This window comes from Corvus cornix, chromosome 5, assembly GCF_000738735.6.
Source record: "Corvus cornix cornix isolate S_Up_H32 chromosome 5, ASM73873v5, whole genome shotgun sequence".
Lineage (NCBI taxonomy): Eukaryota > Metazoa > Chordata > Aves > Passeriformes > Corvidae > Corvus > Corvus cornix.
Window position 1 is genome coordinate 23,848,699 of NC_046335.1, and position 24,344 is coordinate 23,873,042.

Consider the following 24,344-nt stretch of genomic DNA (forward strand, 5'->3'; position numbering starts at 1 on the left):
AGAAGTCCTTTTTTTTCCGCTTTTGTAGAAATTGTAATCTTTTATTTATATTTAATTTCTGTGTTTTTATTTGCAGTTTCCCCCTACTTATGCTGGCATATCTGAAATGAATCAGCCAGCTGAACTTTTGCCTCAATTCTCCAGCATTGAATATGTAGTACAGGTAAAATCATTAAATAGAATCTTGAACATCTATTGCCTTGCAGTGTACAAAAAGAATAAATTTCGGTTTTACTTCTCCACTGTACTTTAGTGACTGTGAGTATATGTGTGCTTGTTAGTAGATTGAGCATTGATGCCATCAGCTGGAAAAGGAAAACATTTGAGCATTGGGATGTCTAATAAGACTGGTTTAAAAAACAAAGAAAAAGAGAGTTCTCTAAAGGTGATACTTCTATTAGGTCTGTTTCTTTACAATGAGTTTAATTGATGTTTGTGTCAGGAGGCTGCTTACCTCTGTTGCTTGCTGAAGTAATGTCATTCAGATTTGGACTGTTCATTCACCCCTCATTAATCATTTGAATTTAGGTTTGTATTTGAATGATGAGTAGTTAGTTTTAGTGCTGCCTGGTTTAGAGACAACAGCTAATACATATTCAATTCAGGTGTTTGAATTCTAGTATTCATCCTTTTTCAGGATAGAGGTTGCTTTTTATAGAAATAAAAAACAGACCTAAACCTCTAAATTGCAAAAATTTGCAATTGCAAATTTTTAATCTCCAAATTCCATTTTTGAGGATTAAAATTTTTAAGACTTCAGTGAGACAAATTGTAATCTGAATCCTCACTGAAGCCTTACAAATTTTAATCAAAGGAAGAACGAATACTTTTTGCCAACTCTTGTAATGCAAAGTAAATAGAATGTTTGCTCATAGTACAGCAAAATTATTTATCTAGAATAAAAAGTACAGATGGTCTCTAGAAAAAAATTCTGAGGTGAAATGCCATGGAATGTCATCAGGCTAGAATATTTTATAATTGTGAATAGCTTTATGATTGTTATGTTCCCTTGGAGCAATAAAAGCTCGTTGTATATTAAAAGAGGTATGTAATTGGCTCATGCTTCAAAACTATCTCAACTCCTGAAAGGACTTTTTCTTTTCTTCTGTAGTAAGCATTTCCTTTTTGTACAGAGTTCCCTTTGGTAGGGTTTTTTTTCTGGATCCTGATTACTAATTGAGAGGGAGTTAAATTAGATGGAACATTCACATTACTGGTATGATTTAAATTAAAACTTTTACGAGATGTATCTTACTTGTTCGTTTTTGATCCTTTAAGTACTCCAGAAATACTGTTTTTCATATGATTATAATTGTGTTTCTCAAAGCGTGGTCCTCAGATGCCGTTGATATTTCTTTATGTTGTGGATACATGCATGGAAGATGAAGACTTGCAAGCTCTGAAGGAATCCATGCAAATGTCCCTTAGTCTTCTGCCACCAACGGCATTAGTTGGTCTCATTACCTTTGGCCGAATGGTGCAAGTTCATGAGCTTGGCTGTGAAGGAATTTCCAAAAGTTATGTCTTCAGAGGAACAAAGGACCTCTCTGCAAAACAGCTTCAGGTAATGAACAGAGGCAAACAAAAATAAATCATTAAGGTGCTAATGGTGAGATAGTCTGTAAACAAATTTTGTAATAAAATCTTATTTATTTGACTACAGGAAATGCTGGGGCTTACAAAAGTAGCTGTTGCACAAGTTGGTCGGGGTCCTCAAGTGCAGCAGCCACCACCTTCTAACAGGTAATCTTTAAACATCTTAAAATGTACCTTGACTACACTGATGTACTGGAAAACCTAGGTTTTATGACCATGAAAACAGTAAACTGACAGCCAAAGTTCTTGGTCAGGCACAAATTTACTAGTAGACTGTTCTTTCCTACAATTTATACTGGGAAGAAAATACTCAATGGGTAATAGTAATACTATCTGGATGATTTTTGGAAGTGTTTTGAGAGGCATGTTATAGATACATAAATAGTAATAATGATGCTTCTGTTGACTGGTGTGCTGGAAAGTGTTAATAGATGCTTTAGTGCCCCTTTCTTATGCAGATATCCAGTTGTGCCTTCCCTTTTTCTCCCTCTTCTAGTCCTCTTCCCTCCCCTTTGGTCTCTCATTCAGAAATTACAGGATTTTCTTGTGTATTTCACTGTGACATAGAAGGAATTTATAAAATTACGAGAAAGAAAGACAGTTTTTCCATCTCTGCCTTGCAAAAATTAGCTGCATATGTAGACTTCCTTCAACAGCATGAAAGAGATCTTGCATGTTAATTTTCTTACTGATCATTGATTGTCACTGAAGCAGTGAAATATGTTTCTTTTTGAGATTCATAGGTCATCACCTGCTCTGTTCTTTTGACTAGGTAGGGTTCTTTCTGGATAGTGGTGGTATCTCTAAGTCTGCAAGTTTCAATTTTGCAAGCTCTTTGCTGAACTTCTTAAGCTGAGTGTGTACGTAGTAATTCCAAACTGCTTTATTTTGATGAAGCAGAGACATTGTTCTGAATTCAGACTAGAATCTAGAATTAGACATTTCAAATACATGTCTAATACATTGCTAGTGAGCAATTGATAAAATTTTTATTTAATAATTTAAATCTAAACTACTTCCACGTATTTGTTTCTAGATTTTTGCAACCAGTGCAGAAAATTGATATGAATCTTACTGATCTGTTGGGTGAACTGCAGCGGGATCCTTGGCCTGTTCCACAAGGAAAACGGCCCTTACGTTCTTCTGGAGTGGCCCTGTCTATAGCTGTAGGACTCCTTGAGGTAATAGCTTTAACTACAGCTGTGCTAAAACGTAGATAATTTTCTTGCAGAAAAGCTGCCACAATCAGTATGTAAAAACCTTACTAACTGATGTGTATTAGGTTTGTAGGATGATTCTGACAGATATCATCCCTTATGTTCATAGAATATCATAGACATTTACACATTTTAATAAGGCAAAATTGAGAATTGAATTATTGGCAGGTTTAACTTTTTGGAGTGAAAAAATGCAGTCGTTACAATCCTAGCAGTGTGATAAATACCCACATAGCTATTTATTTTGTTCAGCTTGTAGCAAAACTCAAGGGTTTTATTTGTCTTTAATTCCTGCAGTGCACTTTCCCTAATACTGGTGCCCGCATAATGATGTTCATTGGAGGACCAGCTACGCAGGGACCTGGCATGGTTGTTGGGGATGAATTGAAGTTGCCTATAAGATCATGGCATGACATCGAAAAAGATAATGCAAAATATGTTAAAAAGGGTACTAAGGTAAGAGATGATCATGGAATTTCATACATATTCCCAGTAAGTAAACATTTAAATTGCTTGGCACTGTAAAATGCTGTTAGTTATAGCAAGTTTGTAAAGAGGTGAGAATTGTGAGGTTTTGTTTAGCTGGCTCTGAATAGTGGTATGTCTCAAGAATTTCTTCAGAAATTTCAGTATATTGAGTTAGGACTTGTCTAGATCACGTTAAAGTTCTTTGGAGCGTTTCTCTGGTTTAATTCAGAAAAAAATTTTTGTGACCAAATGGTATATCTAGTGTTGTAAGCTGGTGCTTTTAAGGCAGGTGCTCAAAACTGTCTCTAGTTGGGAGAGGATTAGGCTGTAGAGTTTAGTCATAGTTAATTTGATTTAGTACATTTGGGTTGATGAACTGCATTCAAAACCTGTTGAATTCATCTTGACTGATAATGGGATCTTAAACAATTAGCTCAGTTGCAGGCACCTCTCATTGTAGACACTTGAGATTAGAATAGTAAATTCGGTTTTGTGCTGGATCTAGTACTAACTACTAAGTTTAAAAGGAAGAAGATCAAAGTAATTTTCTAATTTAAATAGCAACCACAGTTCTCTTTAGTGTGAGTCAGGCTCTCAGCTGATCAGAAAAAAACCCCAAGTGTTGAAAATTCCAGTCTTAGTTTTAACTTTAGGAAAAAAATATACTTTTATGTGAATAAAGTCTGATAATGTTTTAGAAAAATTTTGTAAGTTTAGGATTTAATATGAAGATGAGGAGAGTTCACATTGTAAATTGCTATGAACTGTATTTTCATCTTGCATTTAGCATTTTGAAGCCCTGGCTAATCGAGCTGCAACAAATGGTCATGTTATTGACATATATGCATGTGCATTGGATCAGACTGGTCTACTGGAGATGAAGTGTTGTCCCAACTACACTGGGTATGTGTCCATTTGTTTTTTAGTAGTATATGAAGCAGTCTTTTAGTTTTTTAAGTTGTTTAACAGGAAGCACTTGCAAAAAACCTTCTGCTGTTTTAAAAAAAAAGCATAAACACTGATAAATTGTGATGGTTGCATTTATACTGGAATTTTGGAATATCTTGGCCTCTGGCAGATCTGTCACCACAATTCTGGGTTTAATCAGAAGCAGGTTTGCTGTTTTCTTTTAATGTGATCTTTTTGAGGCTTGAATAACATGGATATCTTTTAAACAGAATATTTATCAGATATGCTGTTGCTGTTTTTCTGTGTGTATTTGTGTAAGTGGCAGGTTTCAGTAACGATAAGGACCTGTCATCCTTATTTTTCTTGTTCTTCAGAGTGGTACAAAACCCTCTGTTATTCTTTCTGTCTTGTTTATGCTGTTCTTTTATATATTGTTGTTTATAGGTTCAGCTAGTGGTTTAGATGACTATCAGGTACAGCTCCTGAGTTTCAGGCCAGCTTGGTCATGCTAATCACTGCTTCTCTTCAGAGCTGTATATATAGCCTTAGCTTGGGAGCCTTCACTGTTCAGGCTATTTATGTTTAAATTTGACTTCACCTGCATATTGACACCTATTCCTTTTCTGCATCAAACTCAAGTTATGTTTTTGTTTATACTGTTTTGCTCTTTCTGTCTGCTTGTGTGACTCACCCTGTTTCTGTAGCCTTAATGTATAGTTTGTTTATTTCTCATACAGCTGTTCTATTTTGGTTCTGGTTACATCCTGCATACGGGGAGGAATTTCTGATTCTATCCGTGTCTATTTTCTTCTATTTTTGAGTATCCACCTGGAAACTTCTTTTGGGTGTAATGTTTGACCTACTAAAAGGTTTCAATTAACATTTTTTGATGACTGAAAATAATATCTCCCATTACTATTTTCTAAAGGCAGGGTATGATATTTCACGACAAGTAGCAACTGTTGCAGTTACATCCACAGAGTACTGCTAAGCATAAAAATAAATCATGCTTCTTGAGCACAGATTTAACCCTGAAATAATGAGTGAACTACACAAAATACTGTAGTTTGGAATAATAAATATTAAAAGTAAACTGACCGTGTGACAGGACCTTGAGACATCCTTAGTGTTGAAAGTCCAGTATAGTATTTTCCCAGTGAAAGATTTTGTTACATAATATAATGACCTTAAGATGCATAGGGCAAAAAGCTCACTTAAAAATTTGATCCTTAACATTGTAGCAAGTTTAACAAGTAACAAATTTAACATTAGTCTGTTTTATGAAGGTAAAAATATGTCTCACAATGAACTGTCTTCAGTTTTAGTCTTCAATAAAAATGAGCTGTATAAATAATCTATTTTAACTCACGAGTTTTGTTTGGTTTTTTTGTTGTTGTCTAGAGGCTACATGGTAATGGGAGACTCTTTCAATACATCATTATTCAAACAAACTTTTCAGAGAGTATTCACTAAAGATATGCAAGGACAGTTTAAAATGGGATTTGGCGGCACATTAGAAATAAAGGTAAGCATACAAAAATGCAGTCTGTTAGTGAAACAGTGGAATAGGATTGCTACAAACTGTGGAATCTTTGCTCTTTTAAGGAAATCTTTACCTCCCCCATTGTGAGAAGCTTAGAGCTGAATATGCTGTAGGTTCAGGCACTGTCTTCTTTGATGTTTCTTGAAAAATATTACCATCCCACTTTGTAGAAGGATATGAGACTATTTTCATATTTGGTAAAATTCTGTTTAAATTTTTACTACTAGGACAAATAGTTGAACCCTCTTCTTTTTGTATACATATTCATGGGGATTTTGTTGAAAGATCCTGGAAAATGTAAAAAGGGAACTCCAGTTCTAGAGGGACATACAGATCACTTCAAACAGGACAGTGACATTGGAAGAATGTAAATAACTGGATCTTGCTTTTAGCTAAATATGTTTAGGACATAGAGTATAAATTCCTTGTCAGGTGTGTGTGAGCTTATTTTACTAGTCTTCAGTTTTAATCTTACCTTTGAATATTTTAATCCTTTCATTAGAAAGGAAACATTACCCAGTATACTTTATAGGCTCTTATGTTTATGAATAAAGCAGCCTTTCTTGATGTTTTAATTTATGTTCATGCTGTTGTTTAAGATACACTAATTGGTATAGCAAACAAACGTAATTAAGAGTAGAAACTGAAAAGTGTCTCCAAATGTATCAAGCCTTATTATATGTGTAACCTTCCCTAAAGGTATCAGTAATCTGTGTTGAGGTTTCAATTATCTAATGATAAAATGAGACCGAATTATTTAGCTATGCCATGTTAATGTATATTTTTATTTGAAATATGAAGACTTCAAGAGAAGTAAAGATTTCTGGAGCGATTGGACCCTGTGTCTCTCTCAACTCTAAGGGACCATGTGTCTCAGAAAATGTAAGTAAACTTCACTAAAAATGAAGGTAATATTCTACTATGAAAAAATAGGATTTTAGATTTCTGGACTTGAAGAGAGGCTGAAACTTTTCCATAAATGGAACAAAATGTTCACTTTTTACTGATTTTTAAACTAAATATGTGCAAGCTTGCATTCATTACTAGGTCAGATTCAATTGTATTAGACCTTGCAGATCCCTTGTTACTTGTTTAGGTATGTCCACTTGTTTAGATTGTTTAAATTTGATTGCTTTAAACTTACTATACAGAAGTTACATGATGATGTAGCAGAAACTGAGTGGATAGTGAGTTAGCATGCTGTATTGTTAAAATCAGAGCTGTCTCCTTTTATCCAAAGAGAACCATGAAAATACATTTTTTAGGAAGAATTGACAGAACAGGAAGGCACAAGAGTTTGGAAACATCCCTTTTATCTTGACTCTGTCTTCCCATTTTTGTAGCTGTTTCACCAAATGCACATTTAATTAATTGATTGGACGATCCAACCGTTGTGGGCTCCTGAAGTAATGCCTTTAAATTATATTAGACTTAAATCATCACTTATTTTCTTATCAGATAGTATTATTAACTTTTGATTACCAATAAAAAAACCCAATTCCTGCAAGTGACCAAAATGTCTTGTGTTTGAGAAGTCTCACTTTTGTTCCTAACAATCTGCATAACAGAGCACTTCCCAGTTTGAAAATGCTCACAAATGGCCTGCTTTAATAAGCACATTTATTCCATAACTTATTTATGTTTGGATCTTTGTGAATATAAAAATTTCAATATAATCAGCCTTTTTTTTTTTTGGTGATCTGGTACTGATTTTTCTCATTTCATTGCCTGAAGAGATTGCATATATTTCAATAAAAGTTAAAAACACCAAAAATAAGTTAAAGGTACATCTCATTTAAGCTACGTATCTATTTCATAGAAGGTAATAGGAAATTCAGTTGTGAGATTGTCTGTTGCTTTGCAGTTATATCATGATTAATTTATATTCCAACCCCCTTTTTGTTGAAATTATCTGAATTAAAATTTGAATATGAATAAAATGAGAGTGCATGTAGCTCATTTCAGTGATAACTGGACAATTCCTCTAGCTATAATGCTTTCAAGTGAATACAGGTGCAGTGGCAATATTGTCAGCATAGTTTTCCTTAAATGTTTTATTTGGCTTCACTGTGTCCATTATGGATGATGGATTACTTTAATTGGTTTTGCTGGATATTTATGTTGCTTTGATGCCAAAAAGGAATTGTCAGTTGAAATACATTGCTATCTGTGTAGTTACCTTGTTAGTTACTAGAGAGTGTGTCACTACATGAAATACAGTGTGTAAGCTTGCTTACAGTTTTACTGCTGCACCTTAGAAGAGTCATTCCACTTACATGTGCTTTTTGCCTCTTTTGTGACTCTATAAGCAAAGTCTGGTACTTTTTCCTGTTTCTTGCATTTTCAAATTTTTTCTAATGCCAGCTCCTGATCTTTCTAATGTATTAATTGTTTAAAACAGTAGTCTCTTTTCTTTATTATTCCTACATTCAGCACTGCAGTTGCTTTGCAGGAGTGTTTGTCTGAGAAGATGGCAGAGTGACCAGGGAGAAAGCTTGTGACAGAGTAGTTGCAAACAGTTACCTATAATGGCTAGATGCTGTATTTCACAAACCAGGAAATACTTCTGGTTTATAAAAGTATTACAAAATCTTTCTGCAGGAGATTGGAACAGGAGGCACTTGTCAGTGGAAGATTTGTGGTCTTAATCCTACTACAACACTTGCACTGTACTTTGAGGTGGTAAACCAGGTAATAAATATTTGTCTACTTGTCTTCTAAATACAGTAATTTTATTCTAGGTGACTGTTGAAGCTTGTGTTTTTGTATGATTTCCCCAAGCACAGTAGCAGGGATAAAAATGATGTTGCCATTTTGTGTTGTCAAAGTTTAGAGGTGGACACTAACTGCTTAGTGGTGGGCTAATCTTCTTCTTGTAAGTGATAATGAGAACTGAGGAACCTACTTATTTTGGATAGAGTTTATAGTCTCTAACTCCAAGTTTTTCTTTCAGTGTGTTACTTATTAAATGTATTTTAATTGCATTATATGAAAATGCTGTAATGGGTATATTTAAAAGTGCTTTTCAGTCTTTCTCTGATGGTTTAGTTACAAGGTAATTACTACATAGTGTTACATTTTAATGTATTGCTCAGTATTTGCAAGCAAAGATTGGTTTCATTGAAATGCATAGGGGCAAAAGAGGTTTCCTGTTTCCCTGGGGGGCTTCTAGAAAAGAGGATGAAAACATGAGGAGCAAGTGTGCTACTCATTCTCACACCATTTCTTGTTCCAAGAAGCAGCTCAGGAACTGAGCTGACTGTAGTTTCTATATGTTTGGTATGCTGTATTTCATAGTTTGTTATCTATGCAGAGGTTTGAAAACTTGGAACTTACCTTAGCCAAGTTTCAATTCTACTTTTTTGCATATTTATGTTTGCCTTGTTTTATTAGTAGCTCTAAAACCGGCCTAGTCACGGTGTGTAATAGTTGATCTCAACTCCTCTTCTGAGTTGCTTACATAGTGTGTAAATCTGTATTTTCATTGAGCAGAGTTTTGAAATTTCAGTTTATACCTGGATTCCAATCTTTGTTTTGATAATACTATTGCAGATTCATTAGTCAACATTTTAGACTAGTATCAGTTTTCTTATCCTGTAATTCCAGTGAATCATATGGTGTTCAAATAGAATGTGATGGAACCAGGAATTCCAAGGCCCCTTGGGAAAATGTTGTCTCTGTAAGGAGAGAGCATTGGTTGCTTTAAGGATATCTGGTGAAGCCAGCAACTGCTTCTAACACCCCTTAACAATCTCCAAGTTGATTATCTGTGTTTAATAAAGGTACTCAGCATAATAAAAACACCAGACAATGCATTTAAATAACTGGGGCTGCCTATTGCAAAGAATGTTAGAATTTTCTAGTAATTAGTTACAAGTTTTCAAATTGTACTGTAAAATCTTGAGATTCCCTTTCATTTATTTTCCTTCTGTACTTAGCACAATGCTCCCATTCCTCAAGGAGGGCGTGGTGCAATCCAGTTTGTGACTCAGTACCAGCATTCCAGTGGACAGAGACGTATCAGAGTGACCACAGTTGCCAGAAAGTATGTTTTACTTGTGAATAATTTTTGAAAAGTCAGGAGATATAGACATATATAGCTAGATAGATAGATATGCCTTTTACTTTGTAGATTTTGTAAGCAGTCTCTTGTTTGAGACAGTTGCCTCTTTTGTTCTGTGGACTGTTTCTTCTCTGAGAGGTTACAGTGGCTGTATAATGTTATTATGGCAGTGCTCTGAAGAAAGCCAAGTGATTTTAGATGAAGGGGAAGCTTTGAGTGAAATTCTGTGGCCTGAACTGAAGAGATGTTTGGAATGGCAAAAATCACTTCATAACTTAACTTGAGAGTGCCAACTGCAGTTCAGTGGGATGTAAATACCTGGTATTCTGTGTATAACCTTTACCTGCAGTTTCTTTGATTCAATACACTTCACAATTTTAGGAAATGATGTTTAATATCTTGAAGACATTTTTCAATGTCCAGTGACATTTATTTACTCTAAGTTGAAGGAGATCATTGCTTGGTTAATTTGATGGAAAATTCAGTTTATTGAAAAAAGCATTGCCCTAACTGTTGATATGACTGTGTTGTTAACATAATTAGTTGTATTAGTAAAATCTTGGTGACTGATGAAATGGCTGATGAATAGTTTACTCTGTAAGCTAAAAAGAACTGGCAAAGCGCGCAAGAAAATTGCTTATGTGGGAATAGCGATTAGATGCGTGGACGGTGTTTTCTGTAGCAACCAATTAATTATTTAAAAAATATGATAGCTGTTCTATTACTGACATTATATTTTATTTCACTGGTTGCATGATATCTGTACAAATAAGGAACATTTCTAATTAAAGAATGGTTAACTGGGAGACAGCTTGTTTAATCTACCCAATAGATTTTTTGAAGCTTCAGCATGAGTTTATTAAACTGCTAACTGTTAAACTTTTTTGCCTTAATTTTGAAGGAATATTTTGAGGTTGGATTTTTTCCTTTCACTGTGATGCAAATCCTTGTATTTTTATTTTGCAGCTGGGCAGATGCACAGACCCAGATTCAAAACATTGCTGCATCTTTTGACCAGGAAGCTGCTGCAATTCTCATGGCTAGATTGGCAGTGTACAGGGCAGAGACAGAGGAGGGGCCTGATGTGCTGAGGTGGCTGGACAGACAACTTATACGACTGGTAAAACGAGCTGTATTGAAAGAGTCAGATTGGTTTCTTGTTTGTGGACACATAAATGACTGCTGTTCAGTGATGGTTTCTTTTAAAAGCAAAAAATGAACAGAATGCTTAATTTCTACATGAGGCTATACAGAATTAACTAAGATTTTCTATTTTAAATTAAAAAAAGAGCAGGTGTGTTTTCGGTTGATTTTTTTAATGTTTCCTCAGCACATGATAATTAAGAGGAATTTAGAGAAATTATAACATGCGATTAGCAGAAATGAAAGTTTTCTCTACTTTCTGCTGCTTATAATGATATTGTAGAGTAAGTATTTTTAGCAGAAAAAAAAGGCAAAGTATCTAGAAAAACCATATGGAATTTTTTTTTTATTTTCAAAAGTTCAATTTTCTGCTTGGCTTTTTAAAAATTTATTTTATTTTTTATTTGTAAGTAAGCATTTATTAATTATTTAATTTTTAACAATGTCTTCTGGGCTGTTTAATCATCTAACTCTGCTTAATGATTTTAGAGGGGAAAACAACCAACACACAAAGTTGTTGAAGCCTCGTATTCAAGAAAATGGCTGCTTGTTAAAGAGAGAACTTGTGTCAGTGTTTTTGCTAGGTTTCTGTTTGTTTACAAAGTTGTAAGCAGTACAAGTCACGTGCCTTTTAAAACCAAACTTACAGTAATGGCATGACCAAGCAAAGTATATTTCTTAATATAGATTTTCTTTCTCATTTCCTCCAGTGTCAGAAATTTGGAGAGTATCACAAGGATGATCCAAGCTCTTTCAGATTTTCAGAAACATTTTCACTTTATCCACAGGTAAGTTTGTCTATAGGAAGGTTTGTCTATAGGGATAAAAGAGAATGCTCAGTGAAGAAAGAGTCCATGTAGCACTGAGTACAATAAGGCATATCAGGATGAACAGAACCCCTGCCCCCAACTACTGTCTGGCATGTGACATTAGGAAAATCACTTCTGTTGTCTGTGCTGCTGTGTCCCCTTTGTCCTCTGCCCTTACAGTTAAATGTCTAACTGTGTAAATTTTTTGTTTCTCCTACAATGCAATCCTTATCTCACCTGAATTTGTAATTCATTTAATGGCACTTTTTAAAGGGACATTCTAATGAAGAAATTCAGGAAACATAAGAAAATAAATGGGTTTGCTTTGTTGTTTCTCTCCCATGTGATTTATGATACTGAAAAGAAACACTTTTTTGTGAACTTGACCTTGACAGTATCAAACTTTGAATAGTTTCTTTGCTAATAATCCATTCTGATAAACTTCTCCATTCTGATAGCTCCAGACACTTCACTTTTGGACTCTTCATACACTCCCTTGATATTTGTTTCAGTTACCTACTGATCTGTCTGTAGGTGTTAGGTGTTGCGTAGAGATTGAGTCAGCATGTGGAGAATTTGTTTCAGCAATGAAATCATATGCTTTTACTAGCAAAGTTTGACTTTGCTATGGTTAATGTTTCTTTTTCTGTTTATGTGCTGCAACTTACTTCATTCCAGAACATCCACCTCCCTCATAGGAACAGTAGAACTTATAGTAAAGGAAGGATTTCAAAGCTGCTTTGTAGGTTCCCCATTCTGATGCCTCTCTTACTGTCATGGGAGTGTGTAAAAACTGGCAAAGGTGCATATACAAATTAGAAATGTTAAAGGAGTTGGAATTCAGTTTTGTTGTGGCATTGGTCTCATGTAGTTTGTGGAAAATATTTTCTCCTTGTAGAACTGTCCTTTTTATCTGTCGAAGTTCAAACTAATGGTTCTTGTTTTGCAGTTCATGTTTCACTTGAGAAGATCTCCTTTCTTACAAGTTTTTAACAACAGTCCGGATGAGAGCTCCTACTATCGTCATCATTTCATGCGTCAGGATCTAACCCAGTCTCTTATCATGGTTCAGCCAATTCTTTATGCCTACTCTTTCAATGGACCTCCAGAGGTATCAGTAAAATAACTCCATAGTGGGTTAAAAGGTGCTTTGTTAAGAAAGAGGTGATTGCTGTCTTCACTGTTACGTTACAAAATGTATTGGTTTAAAATTTATTGTATGAGAAAGAACATTCATTTAATTTAAAACAGCTATGAACAAGGCGTATCTCAGAATTCTGATGTAGCAGTCTGGAGAACAAAAGTCACTTTGTAAAGAGGTTATGTTTTAAACTAAAGGATGGTACTATTTTTTTAGTTTTTGAGAGCATTTTTTGGTTTTGTGGTGCTAGAATGTAAATGTAAACAAAAATAGTTTTATTTAAAAATGTACTTTTGCTGTTGCCTGAAAGAAAAGTTGAGTTTTTTTTTTTAATGTACAAAATTTCCTCTATTTTAATGCCTTAATCCAAAGTTTCTAATTTTGATATGGTTCCCATTATGTGTAGATTTAGTACAGAACCTTCCAGGTGACCTTGTCATGGCACATTCTGTATAAACCTAAAATAAAAAGCTGGTCTTCCAAGAAGCTTCTGGAAGAAGTGTCAGACAGCAGATAACAAAAGTTGTCTGTTACTTAAAAGAGAATGAGGCAGTGAAAACAAACGTAGTAGTCAAGGATCTTGGCAGGTTGGATTTCTAACTTTTTTATAGGAATTTTTTTTTTTTTAGTATATTTATGAGGATATAAAAAAAGACTTTTAGAAGTGGCGTTTAAATGAAAGTAATAAGGTGGTTTGTGAAGAGCAGCTTGCAAGTGTAAGATCACTCTCCCATGTATGAAAAACAAGTAGTTCCATTGGTGATTGAAAGAGAAAGATGATTAAACAGGAGCTGATGTCTCAGTGTAGAATGAATAATAATATTTTTTTCTTGATTCTTGGAATAGTTGATATTTTTGTTATCTCTAGTAATACTGATTCAATTAAATCATATAGCACCAATACAGTGTCTCCACCCTTAAAAAGGTGATTTAAAACCTTAAATATTACATTAAATTTCATAAATCATGAGTATTTACTATATACAGTATTGGGGGATATATATGCACAGTAATAATATGTTGCAAGAACAAGACTAAAAAAAATCCCAAACAACTCACAAACCCCAAATCTTGTATTTGAATAACTGCTGAATCCTTATGCATTGAAATACAATTCAAATTAATGGCATTGTATGGGTAAATAGGGAGGTACTTGAAAGACTAGAAAAGTGCATGATAATGAAAGGGGTTTCAGCTCTTGAATACATTTTTTATTACTTTCATGAAGTTTTATATATAGAATCAGGCAGGATAACTTCAGAATGAGATTGTGTGGGTTGCAGATGTGGAACATGAAAAGGAGCAAATACGGAGCTTTAGTAAGTGATTGAAAAAGTTCCTAAGATTCAGTTACTGATTAAAAAATCTGGCAATGCCATCTAATTGCTCAGTTCATCCATTGATAATTTTTAAATTTATTTTTAAATCTTAGCCTGTTCTTCTGGATAGCAGCAGCATTTTACCAGATCGCATTCTCCTTATGGACACCTTTTTCCAAATCCTTATTTATCATGGAGAGGTAAGAGTTGTCATTTCTTACATAAATTTTTTCTGTAGGAGTGCTACATTATGGAAGTCACTAGAAGTCAGGCTCCAATTCTAATGGACCTCAGTGCTTGACCTCTCTTCTGCGTGGCTGACAGCAGAGGCCCAGTTTGTGTTTGTAGTTTGGTAGTTTAACACGTCTATATGCAAATACCTGACATGACTTGATGTTTTGGTCCTGTTTCTTATGATGAGTTTGAGATTAATTAGCTTCAATATGCAGAGTATTTGTTTAGATCAATATTTTTCCTACTTTAGAGTGTTACACCCTGCCTCGCCCTCCTCCCCACTTTTCACTCCTTTATTTTAGATTGGTTTAAGTTGGTTCTTCAGGGACAGGAAGTCAGAACAGCAAGTTCTATAGTCACCCTTTATCTGTACTGTCCTGGAGGAGTGGAACTGCACCTGGCAGTTAGGCAGGTAGACATTCCTTAGTAATATAAATTAAAGTGCTTGTGACTTGCTGGTGCTCTGCCTTCCTGGAGGAATTGAGCTACTGCTTTTTACTACTTTGCAAATGGTTTGCAGCTGAGAATTTGAAAAATACTGTTCTGGATCATATCCTTGTAGCTGCACTGATAAAAATATTTACTAAACTTCAACACTTCTTAAGTAGCAGAATGTTACCTCATTTTTGTAAGGTGCTATCAGTAAGCAGCAGTGGTGGGCTGCTCCCTGAGGGAAGGGGAACAGGGAGCAAGCATCATTGCAAGGCAGGCAGGGTCTTATCACTGAGGACCTGTCCCCACTGTACCTGAGCAAAGCAAGCAGAGCAGTTTTGAGCAGTAGCCAGACTAAGCCTTCAGTCCAGATCACCAGACAAGTTGATGGGGATGAGGGAGGTCCAAGTTCTGGCTATGAGGTCAAGTCCCTGAGTGGGGGTCCACATCAGTCAGGTACATGGCCTGGTACAGGCATGTGGCTCAGACAGGAGCCAGGAATGAGACCTTCAGTTTAAAAGCAGCTGCCAAGCAGAGGAGGGAGGAACCCCTGCTGAGGGTCCCTCCAGGTCTTTCCTAACAACTGCCTGTATCCGTGAGCTGACCTTGAGCAGCCAGCTTCACTCCTAGAGGGTGGAGAGGTTGTGCTACAGACTGTGAAAGATACCAGTGTAAATACTTCTCTAATATGCATGTCTATGATATATGAGAAGTGTAAATAATATCACTGACCTCCTCCAAACAAAATATTTGGCATATAAAAGATGACAAAAAAGAGTAAATACAAATGGACCACACATTGTTAAGAGTTTGAAAAAAAAAATCTATTGGCATGTTACTTGCACATCTTGGCTTTTAAAAATTAACTTACTATAGGGCAGAAAGGGATGAGTGATAGAAAAGAGGCGAGCAATGGCACATTCTCCTCTGAAAAGACCTGTGTATCCTCTAAGACAGTTGGGCGAATCAGTTCTAAGCTTCTGTCTTTCCCCTGTCCCCAGACCATAGCGCAGTGGCGTAAGTCGGGGTACCAGGATATGCCAGAATATGAGAATTTCCACCACTTGCTACAAGCTCCAATAGATGATGCCCAAGAAATTCTCCATTCCAGATTTCCAATGCCCAGATACATTGATACAGAACATGGAGGAAGCCAGGTATGGTGAAGTATATATTATATAATCTGGGAAATGATGTGTTAATTATGTTGGGAGATATTTTTGGTAGTAAGCATGCATTTCTGTGCTACAATATACATAAATTGCAAATCAATGTTTTGAATTTTAAAGCTTTTATAGAGCAAGATATTTAAGAGTAGGTTTCCCCCTAATATATGAATCCTGCTATTTATTATTATTTCAACCGTACTGACTTGGACTCTGATTCTTTGAGTAAGGTGTGTAGGGCAGAAAATACAGTACTTGTCTGGGTCTTTGAACCAATACCAGAATTACTCTTTTGTGTTATTTTTTTAAAACTTACTAATTAATGTCTTGTTGATACTCACATTTGCTTGCTAGTGCTTGAAAAAGACAAAAGCTTGTTTTCAGCTGCGTCAGAAAGTTGCTAGCAGTTCTTCATTACAGCTGTGGAGTCCAGTGAGTGGCTTTGTTTACAGAGGTGCTGTTTGCAATGTCTGTATCTCCAGATAATAGAAATGACATATTTCATACATACGCAACTTTTTTCTAAGTGCAGGAAAATTCTATTTGAGAAGATTAATTTATTGTCTTTATTTTTTAAAGGCTCGTTTCCTGCTTTCAAAAGTAAATCCCTCTCAGACTCATAACAATATGTATGCGTGGGGACAGGTGAGTATGAATCTGCTGATCAAGCTTGTATGCATGAATTTTTCCCCCCTATTTCAGAAGGCAAGTGGCACATTATGTACATATAAGTAATAATGCGAAGTTTTGAAACTAAAAAAAAAATGCAGTTTTGGTCTGATGTGACCAAAATTACAAAAGCTAAGAAAAATGGGCTTTATTTCTTCAGACAGAAATGATCTGGTTTACTATTTTAAGCTTCTGTTAGGCTGCTTTCATGTCTAGCCTAATTTACTAGACAGTGTTATCTTAAGACTATGGGTTTGATGTTTGCCTGATAGAGCCCCTCCAAGGACTTTCACTGAAACAGTTTTGTGAAGTCAAAAGTAGAGAGTTTATTGAGGCAACAGATAAAAAGATTTGGAATAGTCACTGATAAGTGCACTTACTGTCTTAGCACTAAATATACTAAGGCTAGACAATGATTGAGTAAGCTAAGTTTACAATTTACAATTCATTAAGCTTAACTTCACCAGTAATTAAGTTTAGTTTCATTCTGCTAAGTAGCAGAGAAGCAAATCTTACCAAAGAGTGTTCCTGCTTTGGAGGGAGAGGGGAACAAAACCCATCAACCTGTCTGAGAGGTAGAATCATATTCTTGTCCACACCGTGGAGGACTTCAGATACCAATTTTATACCTGCTGTAGTCAAATAGGATTGGTTCCCTGTTGCTGCCATAAAAGATTTTCATATTGGTGGGTGTGTTTTTTCTTAAATAAACAAGTGACAGTGAGGGCTTAGGTAGCTTTGGCCAGGCTGAGCTGTCTTGTGGATGAAAATGTGCGTGTATTGCTCGAGGGCAGAAGAGAACTGTAACACTTCTGTGTCTCTTCTTCCTCCACCTGGCTGAGCCATTAGTAAGGCTGCTTGACCTTTGCCTGGTGGCCTCCTCTTCAAGTCAGCATGTTGTAGCCTTGTATTGTTACCTCCTTGTCCTCCTGTCTCACAGAGCTTTAGATAAAGCTTTACAGCTTTATCCCTGTAAATACCTTCAAAATACTGGAAATGAGACTGCTTACCACACATAAAGGCTAAGGGAGTTTCTTGCAATAGGGGAAATAAGTGTTGAAGGTAGTTAGAAGCAAGAACTGGAAAATACACCAGTGCCAGTGTACTGACATTTTCCAGAATTTCTGTGGCCTGTTTGACCAGGAATCAGATTTCAAGCCTTGTCTTTAGGAAGGAAGTTATGTTCAGAAGTTAAACATTCTGTAGCAGCTTGTATTCTTGAATGTTGCATCTCTGTTCCATGTTCCCCTTCCACATTCAGCTTCTATAGTGGGAAGAGAAACACTGCTGTGGGTAAGTGCTAGTGCAGTGTCATCTTCTCATGCAAGTGTAATGGCATCAGACATTTGAAGCTATGTATTAACTGTGCTCTTAGAGTACTTTGCTAAGTGGTGTACAGTGTTGAAGTCATGAGTGAGAAAGCTCTGTAGTAGTTTTATGGCAGTCATCTTTGTCAATAAGTTTTATCAGGGTACATTTTCATAGGAATGAATTTGTTTAATGAAGCTTCTGGCAGTGAACAGCATTGAGCTCCAGAGTGAAAATACTTGAAAATTCTGTACTGAGTCAGGTCCAGCACAATTTGAACACAAATCCTGAATTCTTTTGCTTCCAAACTTGGTAATCTAACCAGCAGTTTGTTAGTGCTTCTCTTCATCATGTTTCCCCTTGACATACACACAAATCTTGTAGTTTGGAAGATCTTATTTTTAATCTAAACGTTACCTGGAATTTTTTTAAGTTTTCACATTTCCGGCAGTACAGGACAACAGTTTGCTGCTTGTTTAATTAATAAGCAAATGAAATAGTATTCCAAATATAAGTACAAAAAATTTCTTTAACTGATCTGTAAGATAATTTTTCATGCTAGACGATGATACATCTTGCAAAAGATAGTTGTCTGTTTTAATGCTGAAAAGAATTCAGTTCTAGGGTAACATAAGAAATGGTGTATTAACCACTCCGGGGGCATTGCAGTGTGTGTGCTCAAGATAATATACTCTTGTATTTGCAGGGATTTTGTGAAAAAAGTTGAATCAAGTACTAATTATAAAATGAGAAATGTGATATCTGGGAGAAATTTCAAACTGTTTTGCATCTTGCTCTTTTTTTCTCATGACCTTCCTGTTTCATATTTTATTTTGTGAACAACTGAAAGTCACATTGACCTGAAGAGGGCACCCACACACCACTGAAAATGTATTTCAGGCAGTGATGAATTGCCTAGTTTGGTTTTTAATATTTTAAGTAAAGATTTTCTTTAAACTTTAGCAGGCAGGTAGGTGCCTTACTAGTGTAGAAAGCATTTCCAGAAAACAACGATAAACTTCTTGTGCATTTCCATTATGTGGTTGGTGTTTGAAGATGCAGTTGAAATTTTCAAAAAGGACCTGTGAATGCTGATTGACAGCTGCTGAACATGAGCCAGTGTGTGCCCAGGTGGCCAAGAAGGCCACTGGCACTCTGGCTTGGATCAAGAATATTGTGTCTAGCATGACCAGGGAAGGGATCATCCTCTTGTACTCAGCGCTGGTGAGGTCACACCTTGAGTCCTGTGTTCTGTTCTGGGCTTCTCACTGCAAGAAGGATGTTGAGGTGCTGGAGTGTGTCCAGCAAAAGGAAACGGAGCTGGTGAAGGCTCTGGAGCACAAGTCTTGTGAGGAGCAGGTGAGCGAGCTGGGGGTGCTTAGTTTGGAGAAAAGGAGATTCAGGGGAGACCTTATCACTCTCTACAACTACCTCAAAGGAGCCAGATAGGGGTTGGTCTCTTCTCACAGGTAACAAGCAATAGGAAAAGAAAAAATGGCCTCAAGATGCCAGAGGACATTTAGATTGGGTATTAGAAAAAATTTCTTCATAGGAAGGATTATCAAGCATTGGAATGGACTGCCCAGGGAAGTGGTAGAGTCACCATTCCTGGAAGTATTTAAGAGACGTGTAGATGTGGCACTTAGGGACATGGTTTAGCAGTGGGTTTGGCAGTGCTGGATTAGTGGTTGGGCTCAATGACCTTAGAGGTCTTTTCTACCTAAATGATTCTGTGATTCTTAAATAAGAGATCTCAGACATAGCATTTGGCAGGCTTGGAAGTAGAGCATCCTTTAATCTCATCTTGCTGCCATCAGATGATAGATAATTTAGTGTGCCTTCCCTGAGAGTGGCTGTGTATTGTAGTGATCCAAGAAATCTTGCTGTACTTGATCGTTAACTGAGAACTGTTTCTGGCCAGTTCTCAGGAAACGGCACCAGTTCTGAGCATCCTTGTTAAGACTTTTATGTCTGTCTTTTGGAAGACTTTACAAGAGTTCTGACAGCTCTGGTTTAATTTGGAGATATGGATTCTTAGTACCTTTGAAAACATTGAATTGTTGAGATTTATAGGAATTCTTCTTACATCTGTAAATGGAAGGTAGTGGTAGACTGGTCTCAAAAAACTTAAGGGAGTTACTATGTAATATTTGCAGAGTTGCCAACTGCTGGTTTGAGTGTAAATTTGTTCAAAAATAGTAATTAAAACATGACCATTTTGAAATTCTTGGATTTGTGAAAATACTTCTGAGGTCAAAAAGTAAATTGCAAGAATCCACCCAAAAGGTTTTTTCATATCTTTTGTGATCTGATTGCTTGTGACTTTCAGATGCTTTTGGTCTTTCTCTGAGGTGGTACAGAGCTACAGGGGAGAATAGGCCCAGCTCTCTTTGGGAAAGCTGGATGACCTTCCCTTGGTGACAAATCAGACCCTTAGGGGATTTGTTTCCTCCTTTCACCGTTTTGATATGTCTGAGCTTCACTGAGTGATACTGATTTGTTGGTTGTCACTTGCATATTACTGTTTCTCTTCCTTTTGCTCTACTGAGGTAGGAATGATGCAGGAACTGCCCCATGGAAGGTTTGTAAGTTAATATTTGGCGGCTGTCAAAAAACTCTGGAGTTGTGTATGGCTGATGTAAAGATGCTGCGATACAGCAAGTCATTGCTGTATGTGTTAATATATAAGAGAATGTAGTTGTGGTTTATGCTGGAATTCATGCAATGTATGAAAATTTATGTAAATGTACAGTCTGCTGGGATTTTTTGTCAGAGAATTTCGACAATGATACACTTCTAAGATCTTGCTAAATTTATAAAATGTTTATTCAATGGAACATACTGTGCCTTAAAATGCTTTTTCTTTACAATGTGTATAATCAGTTCTCCTTTTTTCCCTTATTTCGTAGGAGTCTGGAGCACCCATTCTTACTGATGATGTCAGCTTACAAGTATTTATGGATCATCTGAAGAAACTCGCTGTCTCTAGTGCTGCCTGAGATTCTGCAGTGCGTGGAAGGCACAGACAAACTGCGGCCATATTTCAGCTTTTTCCTCCTTTACCCTTTTCCGTGTCTCTCTTGACAGAATGCTCTGATATGCACAAGCTGCCTGACTAGATGTAAAGCAGTGTTGTTTTCAAAGAAAAGCTTTTGTTATCAGCAAATGTTTTAATGTGAACTGCAGTTTTTAAAAATCACAGGTAGTAGATTAAGTTATTGGCAAATAACTTCAGGAAAAAAACAGTCATTTCGGTTACTGTGGTACTAAAATTACTTTGAGATCATTTGCAACAACTTCGAGATGTGATTTCAGTTTCTTGTTTAAATGGTTGGGGTTGATTATGCTCTGCATAAAAGGCCCATTGAACAATAAAGGAAATCTTTGGTGATGTCTGGCTTTCCAGACTGCCATATAATTACTTTTGCTTACTCAATTTGAGCATGAAGTGAACAAAGCTACAACAAAAAGCATATAAGAATAGTATTAACTCAGTCTTTTGATTCAGGCTTATGAACTTTTATTTCCTGCAGAGATATTATTGTTCATGTATTGTTTATTTTAGGAGTATTTAATTTCAAGTATTTCTTCCCATTTACCCTATTTGATTCTTTGGGAACAGAGTTTTTCTTTATTTCAACGTAAAGAATTTGAACTGAAAAGGTATAAAATCCACTGTTGCACAAAATTTAAATCCACATGTATTGTGACCAAAGTATCTATTATCAAACACAGTAACAGGTGAATATGCTCAAAAGTTAACACTTTCTGCTTGAGCTAAGAAGAAATCCTACACTACCAAAATGAACTAAGAGTACAGCCTTGATTTTTGTCTTGGTGAGTATACTTAAAAATAAAATTTACCTTTTTTATTGTTGCCTTATAATGTTATTACACTAATGCATGACACTGCACATCTGCTTTTTGTTTCTGCATCCTTTTTGTTATGAATTCAACAGGCTGTAGTTCTTGTTGAAACAGTATTACGTAGAATATGATGTAATTAATTTGATATTTAGTTCACACTTGAATTTTTTGGGAGTGGATAAATCAGTAGGCTTTCCCATTTACTTGTTGAAGTTTACGCATAAACCAGATGTTTACATAGGTAATACAACATTTTGACAAGCAAAGATGTGAAGTGTGGTAGTGGGCAATAAAAAATTGTGCCAAGTCTAAAGGAATAGAGAGTTCATACGAAATTCAGTTGTTTATTGGTGTGATAGACATGAGGGTGGTTTTTCTGTTTTCTGTAAATTCTTAAAAACTTGATTGAATCATTTGCTCTCCATTTCTTTGATCTAAATGAGATGAGCTCCTTTTGCCACAATGCAAATAAAATACATGTTTTTCTCTCACTTCTTGTATTTATTGTGCTGGTTTATGTCAGTTCTTGAAATAAAATGTGGAAATAAAGGTAGTAGTGATAAAATTTAGAATAACTTCACCTTTTTTTTCATGTAATAATTGGTATCAAACTAATTTAACTTCCAGAGGTGCTGAACAGTTTATGCTAGTGGCAGTTTAGAAAGTGATAATTCAGTAGCCTTTTTGACTTTCTTTTGTTTTAGCTAATAAACAGCCTAAATTTTCTTGTAACACCAAATATGTCCAGTTTACTTGATAGTTAGGTACAGTTTGCCTAATAAATCAAGTCATCACCAAGTCATGATAATGAATGGGGTTTTTTCTGCTTTCATTCCTACCCTTTAACCAGCTTTCACCTTGTAATGGCTATTTTAAAATCCAATTTCTTAGCAACATTAGCTTATCAAGTATTTAACATTGTCGAAGACTTCTTGGAAATCCAGATATGTCTGATGTATCACCTTTATCCTCCTGCTTATTCACCTATTCTGAAGACTCTATGGTTAGTGAGATAGAATCAGCATGCTTCTTAGAGGGAAAAACCTTTCCAAAATGTCCAGTGGTCTGCCAGTCATCTGGCACAGTGACTGTCTGTAATTGTAGTTAAAAGTGTTCACTGGCACATCTGCCCTTCCATGTCTCACTTCCTTTAGAACTCCTTAGTGAAGGCCATCCAGTCCTGGTAACTTGCAACATCTCATTCATCTATTTAATCTAATATCTCTTGCACATTGGCATAGGTCAGGTGAGCTACAGGAGGGGACAGAAGCCATTTGTTCACTGAGAATTGATCAACATTTAAAATAATGCATTGTAGGGTTGCGCTACAGGAGAAAGTGGTTTAAAAAAGATAAATTGCTACAATTTGAAGTCCTTGCTAATGTCTGTACTACTGGGTTTCTTGGTGAAGAGTTTCTACCAATCTCCAATATCTGTGACACTCAAGGTTGGTCTATTTATGATTGCTTTGAATATTTGCTTTTGGCTGGAAACAGATCGGAAATCAGAGGAAGAGTTGGTCAAATGTTTTTGAGAAAAAGACTTGGAAGATGTAGCCTTTTGCAGAATAAGGGATAAAACAGTTGCTGACTGTTCTGTTAAGGACTGGCAAGTTAAAGACTGAAAATTACCCTTGGAAAGTCAGAGGTAGGGGAACAAGCAGACAGGTGCTGCTTTCTCCACCTTGTTAGGCAGGCTGTGATTAGAACAGTGCGAGATCTGTTCTTGATCTAAAGTTCCTCACTGGACATACATAGGCCTGAAGCATTGCCATATGGGAAATACGTTTGTCTCAGAGAGCAACATGGGAGATTCTGAAGTTAAAGGTTTGCCAGGATCATAAAATCAGATGGAACTCATAGCAATACAACAGCTGTTGGTGTTCTTTGATATTCTTGTGTCTGGTGTTAGGACATACAGAAAAGCACGTTGTGATTGACAGTGCTTATACAGTGCCTGGTTTATAAGGTGCTTAGTTCTAACCTGCTGCCTTTTTTCTCTGCACGCCTTTACAAGCTGTACATTCTACAAAACCATCTAAATTTTTCTTCTCTTTCCAGTGCCTTAAGTCCTGAACTTGAGTCCATTTATTATATATATATATGCCATTGATGGGTTTAGATCAGCCCACAACACAAAGCTCCTACGGTCAGTGTCTTAAGAGATTAAAGTTTCCTGGACCTTTTAAGTGTGAGAGCTACCCTTCATTCAGGAAGAGAAATGGTCGTTAATTATTTTGAAACAAGCCATTTTGAGCAGTAGAAGCCATCATCTAAAATGTGGATGATAATTTAATATATATAAAAACCTTTAAACTCTGAAGTATTTCTGACTGGATCTCAAAACTAGAATTGTTGCCATCCACACAGGTATTTAAGTGTGCTGGAAGGAAGGTCAGAACATCCCTGACAGTGCTCTGCTCTTTCACTAGCAAGACATCAAGCCTCTGCTGTTTGGTTT

The 24,344-nt window shown here is 36.1% G+C and overlaps 1 protein-coding gene across 2 annotated transcripts in view; it reads left to right on the forward strand.

The window, feature by feature from the left end:
- The window catches only part of SEC23A (SEC23 homolog A, COPII coat complex component), a 28,208-nt gene extending 5,759 nt beyond the window's left edge, over window positions 1–22,449 (forward strand). For both annotated transcript variants that reach the window (XM_039552615.1, XM_019282385.2), the window contains 17 exons: window positions 77–163; window positions 1,328–1,564; window positions 1,664–1,743; window positions 2,633–2,777; window positions 3,111–3,269; window positions 4,069–4,184; window positions 5,592–5,715; window positions 6,535–6,615; window positions 8,335–8,424; window positions 9,672–9,778; window positions 10,763–10,916; window positions 11,650–11,727; window positions 12,698–12,859; window positions 14,322–14,408; window positions 15,876–16,031; window positions 16,620–16,685; window positions 20,927–22,449. In XM_039552615.1, the coding sequence (XP_039408549.1) occupies window positions 77–163; window positions 1,328–1,564; window positions 1,664–1,743; window positions 2,633–2,777; window positions 3,111–3,269; window positions 4,069–4,184; window positions 5,592–5,715; window positions 6,535–6,615; window positions 8,335–8,424; window positions 9,672–9,778; window positions 10,763–10,916; window positions 11,650–11,727; window positions 12,698–12,859; window positions 14,322–14,408; window positions 15,876–16,031; window positions 16,620–16,685; window positions 20,927–21,016 (2,019 nt within the window). In that variant the 3' untranslated portion in view covers window positions 21,017–22,449. The remainder of the gene's footprint in view (window positions 1–76; window positions 164–1,327; window positions 1,565–1,663; window positions 1,744–2,632; window positions 2,778–3,110; window positions 3,270–4,068; window positions 4,185–5,591; window positions 5,716–6,534; window positions 6,616–8,334; window positions 8,425–9,671; window positions 9,779–10,762; window positions 10,917–11,649; window positions 11,728–12,697; window positions 12,860–14,321; window positions 14,409–15,875; window positions 16,032–16,619; window positions 16,686–20,926) is intronic.
- Window positions 22,450–24,344: the final 1,895 nt, after the last annotated feature.